The 24,754-nt window shown below is 42.3% G+C and overlaps 2 protein-coding genes and 1 long non-coding RNA gene across 20 annotated transcripts in view; 2 read left to right on the forward strand and 1 right to left on the reverse strand.

Moving 5' to 3' along the window:
* The window catches only part of TIGD4 (tigger transposable element derived 4), an 827,821-nt gene that overhangs the window by 458,828 nt on the left and 344,239 nt on the right, over nucleotides 1-24,754 (reverse strand). The window lies entirely within an intron of this gene.
* Nucleotides 1-24,754, forward strand: part of TRIM2 (tripartite motif containing 2) — a 192,666-nt gene that overhangs the window by 25,471 nt on the left and 142,441 nt on the right. For 10 of the 18 annotated variants that reach the window (XR_014264149.1, XM_082463519.1, XM_082463505.1 and 7 more), the window contains one exon: nucleotides 20,238-20,422. The exons of 1 other annotated variant lie outside the window; for it this stretch is intronic. Coding sequence is in view for 15 of the 17 variants with exons in the window: in XM_082463505.1 (XP_082319631.1) it covers nucleotides 20,238-20,422 (185 nt within the window). In the remaining 2 variants the exon portion in view is untranslated. Of the gene's footprint in view, nucleotides 1-7,631; nucleotides 11,162-14,207; nucleotides 15,131-20,237; nucleotides 20,423-24,754 lie in introns of those variants that run through there. 7 more of the 18 variants (XM_082463520.1, XM_082463515.1, XM_082463517.1 and 4 more) reach the window with 6 other exon arrangements.
* Nucleotides 219-4,470, forward strand: LOC309661687. Its single transcript, XR_014264161.1, has 2 exons — nucleotides 219-372; nucleotides 1,062-4,470. It is a non-coding gene; the product is annotated as an uncharacterized lncRNA (long non-coding RNA).

Raw genomic sequence — 24,754 nt, forward strand, 5'->3', positions numbered from 1 at the left:
ATAGGGTTGAGTAGTTCTGACAGGTAGTGTGTTAACAGGCCCACAAAGTCTAAAATGTTTACCAATAAAGCTTGCTGACCCCCAGGCTTGAGTAATTAAAACCACCACCATAGTTGATGTCTTTTGAGTCTTACTGTGTGCCAGGCACTGTGCTCAGTGTCTTTCAGGCATTAGCTTATTTTATCATCATAACAACTCTTTTATTGCCATTTTACAGAGGAGGAAAAGGAGGGTCAGAGAGGTTGTGTAATTTCCCCCAAATCACACTTCTGGTCAGCGTCAGGGCTGGATTTGCATGCACATCTTTCTGATTCCAGAGTCCGGAATATCATCCACCAGAGAACGCCGTCCCAGTCAGCTGGAGCGACACCTGTGAGTGTCCTCACTGGGTCTGAGGTGGAGGCCACAGATAAAAATTGTTTGAGATCAAATTTATTTTTATTAGTTTAATTTATGTTTAATTGAGACTTTGTTTGTCTCTCATGAGAGTGCACAAGTCCCTTAAGGATGGTGACTGAATGTGGACCCCCGCGCAGTGCCCAGCACATAGTAGAGGGAAATTAAAAGCTGGTTGAATGAAGGAAGTGAGTGGGGAGGAGGGAGAGGGCAGGAGAAGAGGGGAAGAAGAGAGACAGGAAGAGGAAAGACATTATCAAGGAAGAGTCGGGATGCCTCCGGCACTGGCCCTCAGGCCATGGATGGTCTGTACCAGACCAAGGTGGCTCACCTGGTACCAGATCTCACAGGACGCCCTGGGCTGGGCAGGCCTGACGTGACTGGTGTGCACACCCGTCTGCTGCAGCCTAACTACTCCCATTCTCCTGCCCCTGATCCCCTCGCCTCTGGTGGCACCGTGGCTTCCTGGCATCCAGCCCAGACACGTTGCCAACTGCTGAGGGAGAGAAGAGGGCTGGGCCCGTCGGTATTTAGAGCAAGTCCATTCAGAGGAGGACATGAAAGCGAGGCCTCCCATTCTTACATTTAGAGAGGATGACTTTCATCAAAGGGAAAAACTTTGGAAAGGTGCCAAAAGGAATCCTTTCTCTTCTTATCTTTCCAAGAAGCCTGCTGACTCTAAAAGCGAGAAACTGGCTGATAGAGGACTCATTTCCACTGGCTGCTGACCAGCAGAAAGTACCAGGGCTGTTTGTCACCAGAACGAGGGGCAGGGGAGCTGGAGCAGAGACCTCTTCCTTCCTGGGGCTGACCTGCGATGGGGAGTTAGTGTGAGAACTCACCCAGAGCAACAAAGTAGCCCCGCAGCCTCTTCCTCAACTGTGTCAAAGCCAGTTGGGAGACAGCAGTGCTAAGTGGCCGAGGCCAAGGGAGGCCTGTCCTTCCAAGATGAGAAAAGTGGATAGATACATTGTTTCTGATTTTGCATGATTCTGCCCACTCTCATTTCTTGATTTATTTTAGTTGGAATAAGAAAAGAATTTAATGGGGAGTAGTATATTATTAGTCTATTCATTCATTCAAATAAATGTTTTTTGAATCCCTACATGAGCCAGCCTCTAGGAATACAAAAGGGGCTCATTAGTCATTCCTAAAGGAACTCAAATCTAATAGAGGTGATACTGCTAGTACCACTGCTCTACTAATACATGAACTGACTGCTGCGTGTCAGGCGCTGGGGTAGGTTCTCTTCATAGACTAAACCATTTAATTCTCACAATAACCCAGTGAACTAGGTTATTATCCCCATTTTACGGAGGAGGAAATTGAGGCACAGAGAGGTTAACTTACTTGCTCAAAGTCATATTTGGCAGAGCCAGGACTCAAACCCACCCTGGCCCTAGGCCCATACTCTCCACCACACTGCCCTGGTCATAGTTACTTGAGACTCTCTGTGCCTTGAGCAAGGTGCTAAGACACTTACACGCTATACCATTTAATCATCACGACAGCCTTATGAGGTGATAGTTCACAAATGAGCTTACAGAGGCAAGGAGCAGCCTGATTGCAGAGCCAATACAGATGTGTCTCCAGAGCCTGTGCCTTAATTACAGCTTCATGCTGACATTCGCAGTATGATTCTAATATACGTGACCAGTGTGGCGTGTGCCGCATTCGCTGCTTAGGAAAATAATCTCTCCTGATTACAGGTATGGGGGAGGCAGCCTCCTGCGGGTGATGCCAAGTTCCACCATCCTCAGATTATTCCCCCTGCCAAGGTGCCCAGCTTCCTCCTGTAGTACCACCCTTCGCGTTTGAGCACAGAGCTCTAGAAGTCCTCAGGAAACTCAGGCCTGTTAACGGGAGAAAGTCTCCCCTTGACTGCGTGGCACCTTGGTCACGTTAGCTCAGATGCGGAACCCTGCCGGGAGAAAGGCAGGAGAGCCGCAGCCCTGGGGATCGGAAAGGGCCGCAGTTGGCGCAACCACATTTCGCGAGGGGGCAGGCCTGGGCGATCCCTGGAACTCTGTCGCCGCAGTAAAGGGCCTGACTCCCCACCGCACACCCACCCCACCCCACCGGCACCGCTGCCATCGCCACCACTTGAATCAGTTATTTTATAGAGTCGTCCTGTCTCCCGGTGAGAAATAAGGTTAGGAAAGGAAACCTCCGGGGCGGGGACACGGTGGGGGAGGATAGGAGATTTAAAATACAAGCTGAGTCGCGGACGCCTTTATGCAGAGGGCCTCATGGGGAGGAGCCTGTTGCCATAGAAACCACCACGGGGTGGTGTGGCGACCGGTGAATGTTCTCCGGGCTCCGCCTGGCCTGGGAAGCCCGGGCTGTGGGAGACGGGCCCGTATCTGTGATTATTCCTTTAGAATAGAGTTCTAGAAGCGGAATTACGTGGTCAACAGACATGAACTTTTGTAAGGTTCTGTCTGAACTACATGTTGGTTAAAAAATAATCCCCTTTATGGAACAGAGAGGAAGGAACATGGGGAAGAGGAAGTCAGCGTCCAGTAAGGCATCATCAGCGGCGCACCCACATCAGCCATCCCCGGCTCCCGGCCCCCGGCTCCCGGCTCCCGGCTCCCGGCTCCCGGCGCCTGCGGGTCGGGGCTCTGCCGGCCCCGCCCAGCTCAGGTCTGGGCTCGGCCTCTGCGGCCTCGGCCTTGGCAGGGCAGTCACCGAGGGAAATTTGCTACCTGGGATCCCTGACTCTAAATCTCAACCTGGTAGTCAGAGCCCCTGCAGTGATTAGTTAAACAAAGTAAACCGGTGAGGCAAGAAGGAACTCGGCACTGACTTGAATTTAATTGTCCAAATGAAAAGTGTAATCACGAAACTGATGAAGAGAAAAACAACACTGGTTCCTGATGTGCTCATCAGTGTGGACATCGGTGTAACTAGGGATCCAGAGTTAGGACTGGGAGGTTATCTTCCAGGTATACTCAGGACAGTCAGCTTAAAATTAGCCAGGCCAAAAGAAGGCAAAACGGAAGAGCACTTAGTGTGCTTGCTTTTACTTGTTATTTTTGTCATAGTCAGACCAAGACAAAGAATAAGGAAGAGGAAGCATGCTGCTGGGGTGTCTGATGTATGTCGAATGGCAGAGCCTTGTGTTTTGCTTGAGTCTTCTGTGCATAGGACATCTTGAAGCTGAGAAGGGCCTTCGGGGGGCTAATAAGAAGGAACTCAGACCAGGAGAGGCCAGCAGCACAGCTGTGGGTTCAAGCTGCCAATCAGACTCACAAGACACAAAGAGGCTTTAATTTAATAATATGGTTAGTAAGCACTGGTAAAGGAGGCAAAGCAGGAGATACAGCACCTTCATCTCATCGGGAGGCCCAGAAGCTTCTCTGCCCCTCACCCACTTGGGGTGTGTACCAGGGATGAGAGTCAAGGTGTGTAGCACTCACCTTGACACACACACGTCGTAGTCCCTTTTTCCCACCAACCTTTTATGCCATCCTAGTTATGCAGCCACCTCACAGCTCCTCTAATGCACACCAGAAACAAGGCAGATATAACATTCTCCGTTTATCTCAACTCTATTTTTGAGAGAACAGTGCTGTGGGAAAGCCAGGTCATTCTCAGGTGGGCCTGTGTCAGCCCAGGCCTCATGTTAGCCTTTTACCCACAGTAGGCATTATGGGTTGAATTATGTCCCTCAAAAAGATATGTTAAAGTCCCAAACCCCAGTACCTATGAATGTGACCTTTTTTGGAAATAGGGTCTTTGCAGATATAATCAAGATGAGGTCGCACTCTATAAGGGTGGGCCGTAATCCAATATGACAGGCGTCCTTATAAGAAGAAAAAACAGAGATACAGGGACGGGAGCTCCATGTGAAGACATAGATATGTACAGGGAGAAGATAGCCGTGTAACAGCAAAAGTAGATTGGAGTGATGTGCCTGCAAGCCAAGGAGTGCCTGGGGGCATCAGATACTGAAAGAGACAGGAAGGATCCTCACCTAGAGTCTTTGGAGGGAAGTTAACCCTGCTGATACCTTGATTTTTATACTTCTAGCCTCCAGAAGTGTGAGAAAATAAATATCTGTTGTTATAAGTCATGCCAGTCTGTGGTATTTTGTTACAGCAGCCCTAGGAAACAAATACAGTAGGTAAAAATAGAAAATTCAATTGCCCTAAATAAATTTTAAATCCCCTGGCTTCAGTAAATGACATTCTAGGTTTTTTAAAATAATACATAGCCAAGATTGCCAAATCACAGATCCTGATTTTTATGAGATCTTAGGGAAAAGGTGAATTTCTTAAAGACTGGAGGTGGGCAAATATACTTTTTATTTACAAAGATCAAACCCACAAATTGTAAGCTAAGGAACTCTATCAAGTGTAATTTTATAGGGGAGCGTTAATGGGATGGTTTACAAGCACGTAGAAAAAGAAAGCATCCTAGGTTCCATATGAATAAATTATACCAGACCAATTTGGAATTCCTTTTTTATAGAGTTATTAGAATTTTAATTATCTGTTCAATATGATTCAACATGACAAAAGTGCCAAGAAAGGTAAAATGAACTCAGAGGTCATAATAAAAGGATACGGCCTAGATCAAGGAAAACGAGGATCTCCCTCTCTTCTGTGCTGGGCAGACCCTGGCTGGATTATGTCATCAGTATTAAGCAGCACCCCCTAGAAATGCACAAGCATCTTGAGGGGATGCTAAGATACTGGGCAGGGAATCAGGGTGCTTGATCTGGGTCACCTTTACTGCAAACACTCCGCCTGTCTGGGAAGGCCTGTCCGGGAAGGCCTGTCCTGACACCTGAGACCCAGTCAACTTGCCTGTGACTTGGAGGCAGAAAACTCTGTCCCCAGGAGTGATTGTGAGAGGTTCTGCTCATGTCTTATTTATTTTTGTGTCATCAGTGCCTAGTATACCACCTGGCACATAATTATTTGTGAAATATATAGCATTAAATGGTAATCCCCACCCCTACCGCCAGATTGCATGGTAATCCCAAGACCAGTTCCTGGGCTGTAACTGGGTGAGCTGGTTCTATTTTTATCCGCAGAACCCCACTAGGTTAAGGCCAACTTGGACCATCTCTCTTCTTAAGGACATTTTTAAAGGGAAGATCCGTTCTGCTTCATCACCATTATTTTCAAACAGTCCTGTTTGGTCTAGGATCTCCCCATGGCCACTAAAGAATGGCCCCTAACCCCCAATGTTGGGGGAGGGTCTCTGCAACCTCTACCAATAGAGAGGAAGGAGCCTCTTGGGGTCCAAGCCAAACCACTCACTCAAACTGGTTGCAAAGAGTCTGGACTGGCTGGAAGAGCCTGGTTCTGAGGGGTCCCACGTGGGGTGCTGACCTGTGAAATCCATCCTAACAATATCTATTCTCCACTCACTCAAGCCTGAACTGAAGGCAGGAAATAATTTTTCCTTACTATCTTCTTTCAGAAGACCATTTGGCAACAATTTTCATAAAAGCTTTTGCAAGCAAAGATTAAAAAAAAAAGAAAAAAACTAAACTAAGTGATGATTGCATTGGGCAGACTTTACAGGCTCCTGATTTCAGGCTGCCTCCTCCTAGTTGACTGTGTTTCTCTCTCACTGAAACACATCACTTCTCTAATCAGCTGGCTTTGTTCCACTGCGGAATTGCCTGATAACTGTCTCAGCTTTTGCCCATCCTTGAGGGGCATTGTGCACACTGAAAGCGGAACTATGCCAGTCACAAAGCCTGAACTCTAATTCACCTCTACTGCTTAATGGCTACTCCACTCTGGGCTGGTCCCGTAAACTTTCTGAACTTCAGTTTCCACTAAAATAATAATAAGTCTGCTCTTGTTACCAAGTCCAAGCTTGTTCTGCTGGACGCATGACAGGCCAGTAAATCGAGACGAGTTGTTGAGGCAAGGAATAGTGACTTTGTTTGGAAAGACAGCAGACCAAGAAGATGGTGGACTAGTGTGCCAAAGAACCATCTTCCCCGAGTTAGAATTCAGGCTTCTTTTATACTAAAAGGGGACGGGGTGTGCTTGGTTGCAGCAAACCTCTTGATGCCGGAATCCTTTGTTCTTGCAGCTGTCCACGGAGGTCCAGTCACAATGTTCCTAGAAACCTCCAACAAGATATTATGCTCTGTTCTGCAACTTTTTATCTCTATATGAATGGAAAAGTGTTATACCTTTAGAGGTCAGAGCCTCGAGAATGGGCTATCCGGCATACTTCAGACAATAGGCAACATTCTTAACTTGTAGCAAAAGCAATAGAATACAAAGGTTAAAGTAAAAGAAGAAAGAGCTAATGTGGAGTCAGATTTGTTCTTCCCTGTTACACTCGGTCTCTGGGTTTGCTTTGCTTTATATTATGAAGGTGCTTTCTAAATTCTAAACCAGCAATCAGATATGAAGAATTGCCATTCCCTAATGGTCTCTGATCCAACTATTTTCTAATTCTGAGATGAGCGTTTACCTTTACATCATGTTATGTCACTCATCCATTTGTATCAATAGAAGGACTTCCATCATTCTGCATCTACTTATTGGGCACCTATTATGTGACAGGCATAGGGGCTGGGGAATTAGAGGTAAAAGATGGAGCTGTCAGTAATTTTCAGCAAAGAATGCTATGGAGCACATGGGGTTGATACCCAATCCAGACGGGGGTGGGAGGGTCTGGGATTGGAGGAGTCGCAGAGAATCCTCCCTAGAGTGCGGGTGTCTTTGCTGAGTTCTGGAGGATTTGAAGGAGTTAACCAGGTGAAGGAGTCAGGAGAGGATGAGCATTCCTCTCAGACCAAGTGGCGTGTGAACCTAGAGAATAGTGTTTCTCAAAGGGGGTGCTATCAGCAATTTGAGGGGACAGAGGTACTCGTATGAGACCCTCCCATGCATTGGAGGATGGCAGGCATCCCTGCCCTCAGACACGAAACGTCACGGTACCTCCCCACCCCCCCACCCCCAAACACACAATCAGTATGACAGTCAAAAATGCTTCTTCCCATTTACAAATGCATACCTCACCACTCCATCAGGGAGACTGGTGCCGTTCCCTGGTTGAGAACCACTGCTAAAAAATGAACAGTCACATGACTTAGGAGCAAGAGTATGATTGGGGAAGAAAAAAATGAGGAAAGCAGAGGCCAGATCATAAGTGGCCTTATATGCCATCCTAAGGAGTTTACTTTCTAGGGGAAATGTCCTTGATTAGGGATAGATAGATAGTATATTAAAGGGCTTTGGATTGAACCTGGCACATAATACATGGTCAATAAATTTCAGATCTCTATATCTCTCAGGATCCTGCCAAACCCACTTCAGTTAGCACCTGTCCTGTTCTTATGCATATGCACTGTCTGTACACTTCCCGAGTGTACATCGCAGTCAAACCGGCTGATGAAGTTTAGCTCTCTACCGTCCATTCAACTGAAGGGAAACACTGGGGAGGGGAAAGACAGCTCCAAGAAGTCAGTAAGGTGTGCAGCAGACTCAATCCCAAGGATCTTGGGCTCTTCTCTGCTCTTATGGCCCCGCACTCTGGCTGCATAAGGTCTCAATACAAGCAGACTATAACTCAGAAAGCAACTGAGCCGTTCTATACCAACAGCCACGGCCACCAGTCAAGGTACCTACCATTCGCATTTGCAATTGCCTGATTACTAATCCATCTCCCACACTAGACTCTGACCTTCCTGAGGGCTGAGAAACCAGTCTATTCTTCTTTGTATCCTCAGTGCCTACTCAGTGCCTGGTACATGCTGGACGTTCAGTAAGTGTTCATTGGAATGAATGACTGAGAGAGTAAGTTAACCTTCTCTGACAAGCCCAGCAACAAGACCAAGGATCTCTCCCACTTGTCTACCATCTTGTGAGAACAGAGACTCAGTCCAGTTGCACGCCCCAGAGTTTGGGTTGAGTGGAAGAAGAGAAGAAGAGAGGTCAGGGGAGAGGAACGTCATAGGGGAGGACCTGCTTTTGAAGAATTTGGCTACTGGATTCATCGTGGTCAGTAAATTTCATCAGAAACGCACATGAGAAGAAGAGGGGACTCCCGTCTTAGCAAGTCAGGTACCGTTGTGATGGCCTGTCTTAGGAAGAGGACATTGTAACATGCAGTGGGGTTTGCCTGCCTGTAGTTTCCAAAGTTGGTTCTAATTAAATTGTAAATTTCTAGAACAGAACACATGTCCACACAAACACAATAGTGGCATTATTAATAATATCCAAAAAGTGGAAACAACCCAAATGTCCATCAACTGACAGATGGATAAACTAAATGTGCTATATCCGTACAATGGAATATTTCTCATTCGTATAAAGGAATGAAGTACTGACACATGCTACAATGTGGATGAAGCTTGAAAATGTTATACTAAGTGGAATAAGCCAGATGCCTAGGACCACATATTATATGATCCCATTCACGTTACAGGCCAGAATAGGGAAATCTATAGAGAGAGAAAGTAGATTAGTGGTTGTTTAGGACTGTGGGGTATGGGAAGGTAGGGAGTGATAGCTAAAGGGTACAGCTTTTTTTTTTTTTTGAAGTATAGTTGATTAACAATGTTGTGTTAATTTCTGGTGTACAGCAAAGTGATTCAATTATATTCTTTTTCAGTTTTTTTCCATTATATTTATTACAAGATAATGAATATAGTTCCTATACTATACAGTAGGACCTTGTTGTTTACCTATTTTATATATGGTAGTTTGTATCTGCTAATCTCAAACTCCTAATTTATCCCTCCCCCTGCCTTTTCCCTTTGATAACCATAAGTTTGTTTTCTATGTTTGTGAGTCTCTTTCTGTTTTGTAAATAAGTTCATTTGTATCATTTTTTTAGATTCCACATATAAGTGATACCATATAATATTTGTCTTTCTCACTTCACTTAATATGATAATCTCTAGGTCCATCCATGTTGCTGCAAATGGCATTATTTCATTCTTTTTTTATGGCTGAGTAATATTCCATTATATATATATGTACCACATCTTCTTTATCCATTCCTCTGTCGATGGACATTTAGGTTGCTTCCATGTCTTGGCTATTGTGAATAGTGCTGAAATGAACATTGGGGTGCATGTATCTTTTCGAATTAGAGTTTTCTCCAGATATATGCCCAGGAGAGGGATTGCTGGATCATATGGTAGCTCTATTTTTAGTTTTTTAAGGCACCTCCATACTGTTCTCCATAGTGGCTTACACCAATTTACATTCCCACCAGCAGTGTTCCTTTTTCTCTGCTGCCTCTCCAGCATTTATCATTTGTGACTTTTTAATGATGAAAATTGTACACTTTAAGTGGATGAATTGTACAGCATGTGACTTATATCTTAATAAAGCTGTTAAAAACAAAACAAAACTTCTAAAGCAGGGTGTTAACCTGGGCTTTTGAGAACTATGTACCACCCGGAATAGCATGCCAGAATTGGCACGTCTGCATTTTCCTGAGTCTGTCAAGTTGACTGAATTCTCTGTGACCCTCCTCCCCTCTGCAGAGCTGAGTGCCCCTTCACAGGGCTCACTGCAATGCCTGACTACATGGAAAGAATGTGATGAATATTAATGTCATCAAATATGCAAATTCAGTCTTAATTATTTAAAGAAAATGATTAGTGTCTACTTTTAAGCTAGTAACTAACCAAGGAATAGAATGCAATAGGTTTCCCTACCTCCATTGCTGTAGAAGAGGGAATGATTATGACTTCCATTCTGATATGTAAGATTTTTTAATTCTAAAGTATTATTTGTAATATTCTTTCTGGTCATTTTTATGTTATTCAAAGCTTTTCAAAATCAGTTGAATGACTTTATAGGGGTTATGTCAATATGTCAAGTTTGACAAGGTTCTCAACCTTTAAACTGAAAACTTTTGCGTCATCAGAAAAACAAAAGGTTCTGTTCACCCCCTGAATGAAGTAAATGTTGATTTATATGATTTTTCTGTAAATGACTAGAACCACAAAAAGCAGGGAAATGTCATTTGCATTATCTGACTTTGAGGAACTGTATTTTATAGACCCTTTTCTGGGTAAATATCAAGAAGGGAAAAGGTAGTAGAGGCTTGTTGAACTGGGCTGTTTTGCATTTTTAAAAATTTGCATTGGTGTTTCAAGCTACTTAAAAAGTCTAAGGAAATAGCTCTTTTTTTTTTTTTTTTTTTCTTACTAAGGAAAGTGAGTGTGTGCTCTCACACTCACCCAAAACACTCCTCTAAATTTGAAATTTTCGAACTGAGGTCCCATGTGCCTAGTTTTCTTTCTGGGATCTGGGATCCCACTGCATCCCCTTTTGCTTACTTAACAGCACACCCTCTTTACGATTTGTAACCCGGCGCCTGTCCCGGCTGCGTGGCGCGAGAGATGTGCACGGGCAGCCCTCCCCCTGGTAACCGTGCAACCACATTCTGGTGATGGACCCCAGCGGCCCAGCACCAGAACGTGGAAACAGCTGACTGCTGACTCAGAGGGGAAAGCAAGCCACCCACGAATCTCATTGCAGCTAGCTGCTGCATCCCTATCCCATAATCCCTTGCTTGGTCTGCTGCAGTCTTTTCAACAGACGCTGAGTGAGAAAAAGATGTCCTGTAAGATAAAGATTGATTGGTTTGAATACCGAAAGGGGTCTCCCACTTGTTAATGACCCAGAAACATTGCTGCCGACTTTCCTGAGCCTTCTCTTATTTCCTCCATTTTTCTCTTCCTCTCTTCTGTTCATGAGCTGGCACATCACTCCATAGAGCAGAAGATATGCTGGGCTTCTGATGATGGCTGCACTGCATGGTAGGGAATTTTAACCAGTCTCTTTGCATGGTGTTTCCAAACTTGAGATGTTAGCAGAAATGTGCACTGATCTTGTGGATTGTCGCGGGGCTGCGGCGCCAGGCCGGGGAGGATTGAATTCTTTGCCTCATTAATTAGTCTGTCTGCAGAAATGGGTAGGTCCTAAATGTTCGGATTGCTTAGTCTTATGCCAGGTGAATAACTAATTTCTTCTGCTGTCTCTGTTCTGGCTCCCCGAGACCCCCACCCCTTCTCTCTCATGGTGATGCTGTATGCTCTGTAACTATAAGATAGAGGGAGACCCACTCTGCTTAAACAAAAGCGTCAAATTAACAAGAATAGGGAGAAAGTCATGCAGGATTTTTCTTAGCACGTTTCTAATGTGATCTGACTAGATCTTTATTTTTACTAGTCTTTATTTTAATGTGTATGTCGGCCTATTTTAAATATAAGATTTGTTTTCCCCGTGCATCTCTCTGCTGGGTACAAAGATGGGGATGAAGTGTTTAATTTGCAGGATTCCTTCCTTGGTACCCCAGGGTGGAGGAGACTGTGCGATTCGACCCTTCCCCCACTGTGTCCTCTGTTAGAGAACCCTGGGGTTGAGTGCCACAGTTCCCAGTTACCATTGGAAACCCATTCATTCATAATGCATGCCTCGACCCTCTGAATTCTGAATGCCGTTGATAATTAGAAAATATGCAGGAGATCATTTGGGGTCTTTTCTGACATTTTTTTCCCTGCCTTTGAAATAGGCTCAAATCTGGGTGGAGTTCAATGGTAGCATTACACAGAAGGGAGAAAAAAAAGAAAAAAAAAAGCTGGGTTGGACCTTAGGTTTGCTTCCTGAAACAGTGGGTCTCATTTTGTATCATCTTTGCAGAAACAATGATGCCCCACCCTGTCATTATTCCTTATTTGGTGGGGGAGGGGGGCAGGATAGGAGAGCAAGTAGGAAGACTATTTATTTTAAACTAAAAATTAAATGTTAATTAGTAGATTTCTGAACATCAAGGTAAAATGATATTTCTGTCTTAAACGATGGTTTCAGTGTCACAGCTTTAAGGAACAGATCTCAATTCAGAATGAGGCATTTTAAAAATTATTAGTTCGGTTCTTTGGCTTAGATCATTTTACAGTAGTTTTATTCCTTGTGAATAAATTGTTAGAGGTTTTTTGTTCTTGGTTTTTATTTTAATTAGAATATGTAAGGAGAGCCATTTGTTTGCCCAGTTGCTTGAATCAATCTCTTAAGTATTAGGATTCACTCCTGCCTACTGTGAACCTATTTTCTGGTGTCTTTCAGTATTTTCCGGCAGATGCTTTAGCAGCATCTTTCCCAAGCCACTGTAGTGTTAAATAATGCACGCCCCTCCCAAGCAAGCACACAATGAGAAGTTTCCTGTGTGCTGTGGTACAAGAAAGAAGCTTTCTGTTGCAGAGCTGAGAATAGTGGCCTTTCCTAAACCTCTAAGCATTTCTTTCCAATTTTCTCCTAGAAAGACACAAGGGATTGGCATCGGAAAGGTTAAAACACGGCTGAAGTAAAAATGTTCTCTGATAGAATGTGCTGTTTTAAGAAATAGGAATGTAGCGCATATATAACCCACACATTTTTAAAATGGAGAATAAAATATATACATATTTTCACCATAGTTAATATTATAATCCTGAGATGACTTAATTTTTTTATTTATATGATAACAAAAGCTGAGTGGATTTTGTTGCTTGTGAAATAAAGTAAAAATTACTCATTCTTTGTCTTACTCAGAAATAAAAATGTCCTTCACTTGGATACCATTAGACATTAATTTCTCCAAACTCATGACTTTCTTTTATCTATCCTTATTAAGTAGGAAAAAAATCCTAAATATGTGGCAATTTTTAAGAATTTAACTAAGCTTAATTTTTGACTCCCGTGTGCCTTTTTTCATTATCTCTCAGATAAAACTAAGACTTTAACCAAACATTTGTGTGTATTATTGAGATGTATAGAAGAGAAGTACTTTCAAACTTTAAAAAAATTGCTACCACATTATTTACAATCAGTTTTTTTTCTTTTAAAAAAAGTGACTGAATTACTTCTAATTGTGGCAAAATTCTCATTTGCACACACCTGTAATTGCTTTTTTAAAAAAAAATCTCTGATGCCATCTGTACCCCTTTATTACTTATGTAAGAATTTTAGTGTAGATTTTATAGAATATGCTCTATAATGAGCTTGGCTATTAGGGTTCTTTGAATATTATTATTATGCAGATTGTTTGAATTTAACTGATCAGGTTTCCTTCTAGAATTTGAAGATTTAGATTAGACCAAATACTGAAGAAAAAGAAGCCCAGTATAATTATTCAAATAGCATCATTGGAGGAGACATTAATTCCTGCTTTTTGCATGCTAGTCTGTCTACCTTTTCCTACTTTGCCCTCTTCTGCCTTCATATTCTCAAGAACTTCCACTTAACAGCACTCTGTTAAGTGCTTTTTATTATTATTCTTGAAAACTTAATAGTTTAAGTAAACATTTATTTTAATAAACAACAGATTTAAATAATATGCTTCCATCCACCCAGGCAAAGAGGGGGTTGCTGTTTTGTAGGACTGTGTCTTTTGAAGTTCTGATGTAGAATGCATTTCTCTTCCCCCTTCTTACCAGCCTCACCCAACTCCCAGAGCTTAGGGCCCTGGCTGCCCTCTGCCTTTCCCAGAATATTCAGCCTCTTTGTGTCGTCCCCAAGGAAAGCAAGGGAAGAGACTTGGCAAGGTGATGAATGTGGGGAGAGGAGACCCCACTCACCCTGACTGTCCCAGGGCACTGTAAAGTGAAGGTCAGTTAGCCTGACCACTTAACACTTCATCACACAGGGCCAGCCTTCTGGAACTTAGAAAACCCAAAGTAAATCTTTTTTTTTTTAATTTTATTTTCATCTTGGGCTACGCTGGGTCTTCATTGCTGGGCGTGGCTTTCTCTAGTTGCAGAGAGCGGGGGGCCACTCTTCGTTGCAGTGCGCGGGCTTCTCCTTGTGGTGGCTTCTCTTGTTGTGGAGCACGGGCTGTAGGCGCACGGGCTTCAGTAGTTGTGGCTCACGGGCTCTAGAGCGCAGGCTCAGTAGTTGTGGTGCACGGGCTTAGTTGCTCCGCGGCATGTGGGATCTTCCCGGACCAGGACTCGAACCCGTGTCCCCTGCATTGGCAGGCGGATTCTTAACCACTGTGCCACCAGGGAAGCCCTGAAAACCCAAAGCAAATCTTAAGAACTGACTACAAAAGGTGAGGACTTTTATGAAGAAGGTAATGACAAACAGTTATCTCTACTAAGGAAAGAGGTAGGGGAAACAGGCATAAATATTATAAAGACAAGTTGGGGGCATGGCTTAAAAATCAACTTCCATATGATAAATCCCAGCAATCTAGGGAAGCTGTCATACATCTGACCCTGGAGAGAAGGAGAGCCCTTGGAGAGCTTGGGCACATCCTTTCCTGGAGACAGGAGTTAAAGTGGACGGCCTCCTCAGGTCCCCCTCCTCACCCCCACACACACTCACACGCCTACTGTCAAGAAAGATATTGTATCTGGCTTTTCTATTTTACAAAATGGCCCATTTGGGATAGAGGCTTGATTTAACTGGAAATAGGTCACCCTGTTTTAATTTCACTGACGATTGTCCTCTTTTCTTTCCTCTGGTTGAGTCCTCAGTAACAATGCAAATTCCATTGAAGATGAATAATAGTATGCTCATAAAGTTGAAAAATTCAAAATACTTTGTTTTTAAAATTGTGTTTTAATCTGTGCCTTGAGCTCTAGGTATGACCTGCTCTGGCAGGGAAAAGGTAGCATACTGGGAGTTATAGATAATCCTAGTGGTTGAAGATCTACTTTCTATAAATGTAAAAGAAGATTTTTAACTTCTTGGGAAGCTGATTTTAGCATGGCCGCACCACTGTCGTTGACCCAACCACAATAAAAAAGGTAAATATATTAATAAATAAATTCAGCTAAGTGGCAACGAAGAGAAGCCATAATCCAGGAATGCCATAAAATTAAACAATAGAGATGGAATCTAGTGCCTTTAAGGTGATTTGTAATCAAATATGCTGCTTCTTGCCCGCAAATCACATGTTAAAATTTGATTTTCCTAAGGATTCTTGACCTGTTTCCCAACCATGTTTCCTAGCCCAGCCAGACGAGCTTTCACCAACTCCCTCCCCTTCTCCAGAAGATGCTTTCAGTCTGTCTTTTCTCTTCCATCCTCTTTTCCTCCTCTTCCTCACTCTAGTGTCAGAAATAAAGGGTTTGGAAAGTTTTCTGATCTCAGTGGTATAATTTGGAATGGGAAATACAGTTTCAACTTTGGAATTGTGGACGCGGGCATTTTTCTTTCATTTCATCTCCTCCTATCAAATTCTTCTTTTCCATTTGGTTGTAATTTCCACCAAGTTGTAGGTTTGAGAAAGTGAGCCGGGCAAAATACCAGAGATGACGTGAGGAAAGAAATGCTGGGACAGGGTTTTTCTATGCCCAAGGATTTTGTTTTGTGATGGTTGCATTGTTTTTACCCACACAAGCTGTGTTTAGTTGGCAAATCCCCACTAATGAAGAACTTATGTGTCAACCTCCTTAGATTTTTTTATTTCCATGCATATGTGCCTTCAATAGTTCTCAATTTCTTTTCCTGCATTTGTGAGTGTGTTGAAATACGTCACTAAATATTTACCCTCTGGATCATGGCTTATGTTGCTAAGCATTAGACTATCACTTAGGAAGGCAGGTAATGTCTGACGTCAAGTGAAAATGTTCACATGAGATCAGCAAGTGCTACTCTTTTCTGCTACTGGGACTGGGTCTGTTCCCATGTTATACCTCATTTGTTCAGTCCATTCGAAAAAAAAATGTCTACTATGTCTACTACTACCAGGCATAGTTCTAGGTGCTGGGACTTCTGCAGAGCAGTCAGATAAAAATCCCTGCCCTCATGAATTTTACATCCTAGTGGGCGGGGTGGGGGAGACAATATGCAAAATAAATACGTTGCATACTGCATTGGAGAGAGATCAGTGCTATGGAGAAAAACAGAGCAGTGATGGGGGTGGTAGCAAGTGCTAGGAGATAGGGGCAAGTTTCAGTTTAAAACAGAATGGTCAGAGTGAGAAGGTGATGTTAAGCAAAGAACTGGAGAGGGGAGTGAACCCCTCTGTAAGCAGTATTGTTGGTTTTCTGCCGACAAGGAACCTCAGCTGGTCTCCCCACACAAGAGCTCTCATAGCTGGTTCATGTCAATATTACATTAATGTTGGCTATTTGTGTAGTTTTAAAATGGCTCTTCCTGCCTTCGCTTCTGTATCATTTCCTTTCTATTGGCCTTTTGTCAATGTGTCTGGTACTAGTTCCTGCATCCAAAAGCATTTTGGCTCCTTCAGAGACAAAGTCCAGCCAGGTGTGTTTTCATGTGTTTCTCTCTAGAAATTAGTTTTGCGGATCTCCAGCAGAAGAGCAGTTCTATATTCTGATCTCTATTATCATACATTTATTTCTGCTGGTTATGTGAGTAAGAAGGATCTTTGACAGTTCAGAAACCAAGATGGGGAAAGGAGAACAGCCGAGAGTCTAGATAAGTATTTACAGCTTTGCTAATCAAAGGAGACCAGAAACTGTGGTGTGCCCAAACACTTTGATGAAAGGCTGTCGGATATTTCGTGTACATTCCTTGCGGCATATTCCGTTGGATAGAAGGCTTCCCACAGTGCTTCTGAGCATGCCCCGTGCCTCCATTTTCCCTTCAGGAGTAGTCAAATTCCTTTCTACTGTGGGTGTCCAGTTATATTCAGGGAACCATCCTTATCCTGGCAAAGTCTTGGTTTGGGGCTCTTTGAGGGGTGGAAACCTTTTGTGTTGATTCTGGGAGTCCTAAAATCCAGATGTCTTCAACAGGTCACTTGTGACAGGTTGTAATATTGTCATAATTTTAAATTACTGCTAATGAGTAAACTTAATTTACCATATAAATTAACAATACTGACAAAGACTTAACTCTCACCCACTACAATAATTATCATGAAATTAGAGTGAAAATTAGAATGAAATGTCTTTTATTTCCACTTTGGAGAATAAAAATGTCAGCTCAGGAAATTTCATTTAGTCAACATATATCATTTGATTAAAACAAATGTTTTTTGCTTGCCAAAAATCCAAAATTTAAGGTTAAAAAAAAAGAGTAAAATCCAATGTGATGTTTTCTCCCTGCTTGTTTTAGTACTCCACGTGACTGATTATTTTGAAGGGTAAAATGAACATTTTCAAAAGCTATTCAAAATAAAATTCTTTTTAACTGATTTTAACTGAAAAGTTTAATATGATTTTTTTTTTTAAATATGGAACACTTCACAAATTGATGTGTCATCCTTGCTCAGGGACCAAACCAATCTTCTGTATCATTCCAATATTAGTGCTGTGGAAGTGAGCACTCTACAATTTTTATGTCACACACACACACACACACACACACACACACACACATGCCAGGAAAGTGTTAAACTTGCTTAAGATTAGGTAACCTCAACTTATCAGATAAGGCAGAAATCTTGAAATCCGAGCTTTCTGATTCACTGATTTTACTGGATGACCTTGGGCAAGTCATTTAAACCCTCCGCTTTGGTTTCCTTATCTTAAAACCAGACAAATCCATTCCTTCCCTATGCTGATGTCTTAGGGATGCAGTTAAAGAAAAGCAGACAATGTGCCAACATTTTGAGCTCCTGAGAGAAGAGCTGCATTTAATCCAATCAATGGGTATCATTCTCTACTCTGGTTCTTTAGGAAGACAGTCTATGAAAGTCTAGCAGATAATGCTGGCTAATAAGGTATGTCACACCTACGCTGTTTAACTAATGCATTGAGTTCCGATTGAACATGACACTCTTGTACAGCAGGTGCTTTTACAAGCTTGATCTGTTTATTAATCATGTTCTTTAGAGAACTTACCTAGAAGGCACAGAGTTGGAAAATGGGTGTGTCATGTTTGTAACTATATTCCAATATGTGTAAATAGCAGAATTTTCTGGAGAAAAGTTGACATGCTTTTTTAGAAGTTGGTGATTTGGTAGGGGAGAAAGAAGACCATCATTTTTATTTGGAAAAGAGTGTTTCCTTTAGAAAATGTGGAATTGTTGATTCTGTAAACACAGGTCCCAGGCCAAGTTAAAATGTTATATGTAAACCAAGCTTCCATTGCACAGCTTTCTGAAAACCCAAGGTCAAGGGTTGTGGTTGTTTAAAGGGTGAAAAGGTCATGGGTTTTGCATTCTGGCAAACTTCCTAACTGAGCCTCGGTTTTTAAAAATCTATAGAATGGGAATAATACTATTTCCTGCCTAGGGTCATATTGAACCTTAACTACTTTTTTTTTGGAAAGAGCATTTCCATTGGAAATTAACAGGCTGTGGACACCTTACCAAATATTTAGAAAATTAGGTAGTGAGTTTTAGCTCAGCTTTGGAACACCCCTCTGGGATACAAGCCAGAAATTCTTTAAGGTGATAAATGGAGCTATGTTTTATGTTGTAATTTTTCCCTCCCTTATTCTTTCACAAGCCCTCTGCTTTCTCTGTTACCCTCTTCCGATTCTCATTTTCTGGCCTGACCTTTCACATTTTGAAACCTCCTCTGAATTAATTCACTCACCAGGGCCTCAGTTGCCCACATGCGAATACCAACAGACATTTCTTAAAATAATAGAGACTACCTCTAGCTTTTGTCCCCATTCCATGGCAAACACATTTTAGTTCTGAAGAAAATACTCTGAACCCCATACAAAGTTTTTAATGAAAAATTGTAATTATTTCATTCCTGGATATTAATAGTATGTAGGGAAGGAAACACTTTTCTTCTATACACTTAAGTTCTGTAACTGAAGCCTGTGAATTAAACTGGCAAAGACAGATATCAGGAGAAAAAGGTATACACATTTTATTGATATTTCATTTTTCCAAAATAAAATATATATTTTATTAAACTTCATTGATTTACTATTTTAAATTTTACATGCATAGGGACTTCATAGAAAAGAAGAGGCCATTAGACCCAAGACCACAGTTTATGGAGAATCGACTAGACAAAGGAAAAGGGAGTTTGGACTCCAAGGGGCAGTAAATTGTGGGAAGGGGACCAGGATATGTATGGTAGATAAGCGTCGTTTAGTAAGGTTTGTTATGCAGACTCCTCTCCGGTGATTAAGAGTCTTCTTCTCTTCCTGGTATGAGAGAGTGGGCACCTTTACAAATGGGAAATATGTGCCCTGCTTTTAGGCAGATGGCAGAGGGAGAGGGCTCTTCCTCATCTGCTGCTTCTCAATCGCCTTCAGCTCAAAATAATCCTTATATCAAAGTGGCTTATTTGGGGGTGGCATATTTTGACCTCCTTCAAGTATAATAGTTGGGAAAACACATTCTATCCTAATAAGACTATTCTATTTAATATAGACTATTATAAGACTATATATATATATTCAGTTATAGTCATGGCTGAAGGCATGAACAGGCAGGGCTATGTAAGTATTTATCCCTTCAGCTGCCCCCACTTTGAAACCCAGCAAGCTACCTCTTCTTTGTTTCTTGCAGTAATTTAATTTTTAATACAATTTTTAAAGGTTACTTTCCATTTAGTTATTTCAAAATTTTGGCTCTATTCCCCGTGTTGTACAACACATCCTTGAGCCTGTCTCACCCCCAATAGTTTGTACCTCCCCCTCCTCCACCTCTATATCACCCTTCTGCCCCCACTGGTAACCACTAGTTTGTTCTCTATATCTGTGAGTCTCCCAGCAAGCTACCTCTTTGTACAACATACCTTCTTCTAATTTGTTTTCTTTGCATGCTGAACCTGTGATTACTTTATCGATCTACAAATAGGCCCCTCACTGTACACCCTCTATAGCGATGAGGGTTGGTTATGGTCATGTCAAGGTCACAACACGGAATTCTACCCGTATTCATAACACAATGCCTCTAGCGAATAAACCAATGATTGATTTGCATTTGCAGATTATTATATGTTTTTCCGTTTTGGTTTTTCTGTCTGACAGCAGCAGCGTGCAGGGTCAAAGACAGCCGGCCCCCCATGTCAGTGGTCTAGGATGGCAAGTGAAGCCACCAACATCCCAAGTCCTGTGGTGCGCCAGATTGACAAGCAGTTTCTGATTTGCAGTATATGCCTGGAAAGGTACAAGAATCCCAAGGTTCTCCCCTGTCTGCACACTTTCTGCGAGAGGTAAGCCTCCTCTGTGCTCAGAGAAGGGGGTTTCACAGACTGACCTCCTACAACCTGCCAAAGGGTTCTTTCCAGAATTCTGCAGTTACCTATGGGAGACAATAAATCTTTTGTGCTTCTGATAGACATCTAGAAACGCAATCATGAGTTGCCAAGAATGTACTTTATTTCAAAGAAGAACTATTATAAGCGGGAGAAAGCAATCCAATAGCTACTGATTTATTTCCACAGGAGATGGAGCATTAAATATTTTAAGATTCAAAATTTTTAAAAATTTTCCCATTGTTTTTTGTGAAACAGTTTTTGCCAACCATAGATCCCTCATGGTGGATCTTTGGTGAGGGCCAGTTAAAAAGCTATCATTTTCAGGACTTCCCTGGCTGTCCATTGGTTAAGACTTCATCTTCCAATGCAGGGGGTGCCGGTTCAATCCCTGGTTGGGGAGCTAAGATCCCACATGCCTCGTGGCCAAAAAACCAAACATAATACAGAAGCAGTATTGTAAAAAATTCAGTAAAGACTTTAAAAAATGGTCCACATCAAAAAAATCTTTAAAAAAAAAAATCTATCATTTTCTCCCATATAACAAATCAGGTAAAATACCTACATATATGAGGAGTTAGTTGAAAGGAGGGAGCTTTCTTCCACAGGTATTTCAGAAGACACATACTAATGGCATATTTGAACATTATGATGTTTCAGATAAAGAAAAAAAGCTATATATATTAAATAATTATAAATCACCTGAATATACAATTTGCTACATATGAAAACACACTTCTTTTTTTTTTGTAAACTAAAATTATTTATTATTATTATTATTTTTTATTTATTTATTTTTGAAAACACACTTCTTTTTAAAAAATTTCTTGTATAGTTTTTTACATTGAATTAATCAGTTTTCAAAACATATTTTTACCCTCTCATTCAACTTACCCCATCAGCAATTAAGCATAAAAAAATGTTGTTGGTAATTAGTTTATCTGTGGTCCAATTTTAGTATTTCCCTAGTAAGTTCACATATTTTTCTTAAAGACAAATATGTTAATTATGTTTTATAGCAGTTTATTAAGTACATTTTCTTTTATTAATTAATACACATAGTTAAAACTTTTTACCTCCTATCATAGAACAGGAAATTGGTATTTCCAATGACTTCAAATCAATGGTAATTACATTTACCATCCAGTTTAAGGTACATTTGTTATCTCATTGAACGTGCTTTGAGTTGATTTACCTTGGAAGGTCTCAACTGCAACAGAATAACTACATCTCTGGTGGTGATGGATGGATGGAGAAGGTGGATTTGTTACTGGTGGTTGTGGTGTTTTGTTTGTTTTGCTTTCTTTGTTTTGGGTTGTTGTGGGGTTGTGTGTGTGTGTGCGTGTGTGTACAGTTTTTTGTTTGTTTTAAGTGGTGGTATATAGGGTACTGATACTTTGTACTTTATTCATAATTTTATACCTTGGCTTAAGTACTTTAAAATTCGTATTCCAAAATGGCGAAATGGAGAGTGATTTTTTTTCCCCCTCACTCAATGAATGTAGCTAAAGCATGACCACGAACTCTAACTGTCCATGGGTTCCTGGGCTCACATGGTAAGGGCGTTACTTGAGAGGGAGCAGTCGACATAGCTGGGCACTCTTTATACATGACGCTGAGAGCCACTCAGCTTGAGCTTGGCAGGGTGGCCCCATTCCCCAGTGTTCAGTGTCTCGTCAGGCTGTGTTGGCTCCCGTTTCCTTGCTCTTGCAGGTGAGAAGCAGCACTTCTGGGCTTCCCGGGGTTGGCCTCCTGCCCTCTCAATTAGGTCTAGCCCACGCCACTTCCACTCCCCATCCAGCAGCTACTGCTGGAGATTTTCAGGGTCCCACCATGGCAAGTCCCTAGAGAATGCTATGTGTTGAAATTGTTTTAGCATCGTGTGCATTGAGCTGATTTCCTTTTGAAGGTTCTGGCAACTTTCCCTAAGATGGAAAATTTTGTTTATGTAGAGACAAAACTTCACGGCTTGTCATGGAGAGAGACCCAGGACCCCTTATCTCCATCTCCTGCTGGGCACAAACACCGGCTGCTCAGTGGACAGCCGCTCTCTTGCTCTCGTTTGTTCTAAAATGCCATCAGTGGGGCTTGGAGGACACAGACACAGTCCCTGGCCTTATGAAGCTTCCAGCCAAGTGCAGGAGCCAGTTATTAAACACCTACTCACTCAGATTAATGTGAGATTAAACTGGTGACAAGGGCCATATACCAGAAGTACACAGGCAACCACGTAATAGGGGAATTTGCTCTAATCGGGGAAGGCTACCCTGCAGAAGTGATGAATAGGCAGAAATCCCAAGGATGAGGAAAATTAATTTAGCAAAGGGGAGTGAGCAGAAGAAAAGAATTTCAGGTATGTGCAAAGGTGTAGCGTGAGAGCGACTCTAACACTTTGGAAGAACTTAGGCCCAAATGTGCAGCAAATGAGGGGAAAAGACAGAAAATAAATAGGTCCAGATCATATAGGTGGGTAATCCATATTACCACACATGGATTCTTGTCTTCATTGTAAGAACAGTGGAAGCCGTGGAAGGGTTTCATCTTAGATGTGAGGGGGAGGAGATTTAAATGGCCGGCTTTGCATTTGGGAAAGGTCACTCTGGTTGCAGTATGGGGAAGGGTGAGGGGGGTACAAGGTAGATGGCATTATACCAGGGGTAGGGCAACTGCAGACATCTAAGCAAGGGTGTCTTCATACAGATGAAGAGACCTGGGGAGGCTGGAACGATATTGAGGAATTTCCAGGCTTTGGTGATGGGTTGCATGTGGACAGTGAAGACCAGTACGGGAATTACTGTTTTTAGAATGACTCATGGTTCTGGTTTGCTTAGATGAAGGGATGGAGGTGCAGTTCACTGATGGGTGGAGGACACAGCGTGCGGGAAGATCATGGGTTTGGTTTTGAACATGTTGAGTTTTAGGACCTGTGAGACCTCTAAGAGGAGATGTCAAGAGAGCAGTTGGTGTACGGTTATGGGGCTTAGAGGAGGCATCCGTGGGAAGAAACATAAATATGAGAGTGTTATGCTTATCGTGCATTATAATTTAATATAATACCCCAGGGAAAGAAGAGGGCTTACGATAAGCCTTGATTAACTCTGAACTATATTGACTCAGTAGAAAAGAGAGCAGGCAGAAGGAGAACCAGGTGAGTGTGGTATCGGAAACCAAGGAAAGATAAAGTTTCATAAAAAGGAGGGGTGGGGAGGCAGTGCTCAAGCTTGATGAATGACAGAATTGAAAAACGTGTATTAGATTTAGATGTCGCTAGTGACCTTAGCAAAAGCTGTTTCATCTCTGGTATTGATTCAGTGCTATCTACTGTGTGACATAGGGAAGGTCAGTTAACCTCCTTGATGTCAGTTTCCCCATCTGCAAAATAAGAGAAATGGGGCGAAATCAGGTTTTCAAATTTGTTGGAGAAACTGGGCAACACTGTAGTGATGTCGAGCTGAGATTCCGGTGCCAAAATGCCTGGGTTTGAACAACCACTCTGCCTCTGACGGCCTAAGTCCCTTGGGCAAGTAAATTACCCTCTCTCTGCCTGTCTTTCCTCATACATTTAAAAGTGATCACAGGATTATTGGAAGTAAAGTTGACCCCCGAACAACACGGGTTTGAACTGCATGGGTTTACTTATATGCGGATTCTTTTCAGTAGTCAGTATTACAGGATGACAAGATCTGCTGTTGGTTGAATCTGCAGGTGTAGGACCCCAGATGTGGAGGAACTGGGTAATTGGAGGGCTGGCTCTGAGTTATACGTGGATTTTCAGATTTTCCACTGCACCAAGGGTCGGCGCCCCTAACTCACGCGTTGTTCAAGGGTCAACTGTATTAGCCATACATTTCGCTAATTAAATGAATTAAGTTGATGGCTCTTAAGAAGAAATGGTGTTGGTGGGACTCTGGGTGTCCCATCCCTGTTTCAAACAAAACATTTCCACTTCGATGTGTTTTTAACATCTGAAATCTGCTTATGATTTTGTATGTAAAAAGAGTTTCAGCGCTAACAGAAAAAATGTGACATGTTTCTTCCAGTTTGTGTAAAAGTCCACAAATTCGTGAACGCCGTACTAGGTATTCTAGGCCAGTGCTTCTCAATCTTAAATGTGCATACACATCGCCTGGGAATCTGATTCATCGGGCCTGGAGTGGGTCCTGCGAGTCTGCGTTTCTTCCACGCTCCCTGTTGAGGCCAGTGATGCTCACCTGTGGACCACACTTTGCCTGTGTGGCAAAGCTCGAGGAAACAGTACCAAAGTCAATGAGATTATCTGGTCAGTTGACC

Source organism: Balaenoptera physalus, assembly GCF_965194825.1.
Source record: "Balaenoptera physalus genome assembly, chromosome: 5".
In the NCBI taxonomy this organism is placed as follows: Eukaryota; Metazoa; Chordata; class Mammalia; order Artiodactyla; family Balaenopteridae; genus Balaenoptera; species Balaenoptera physalus.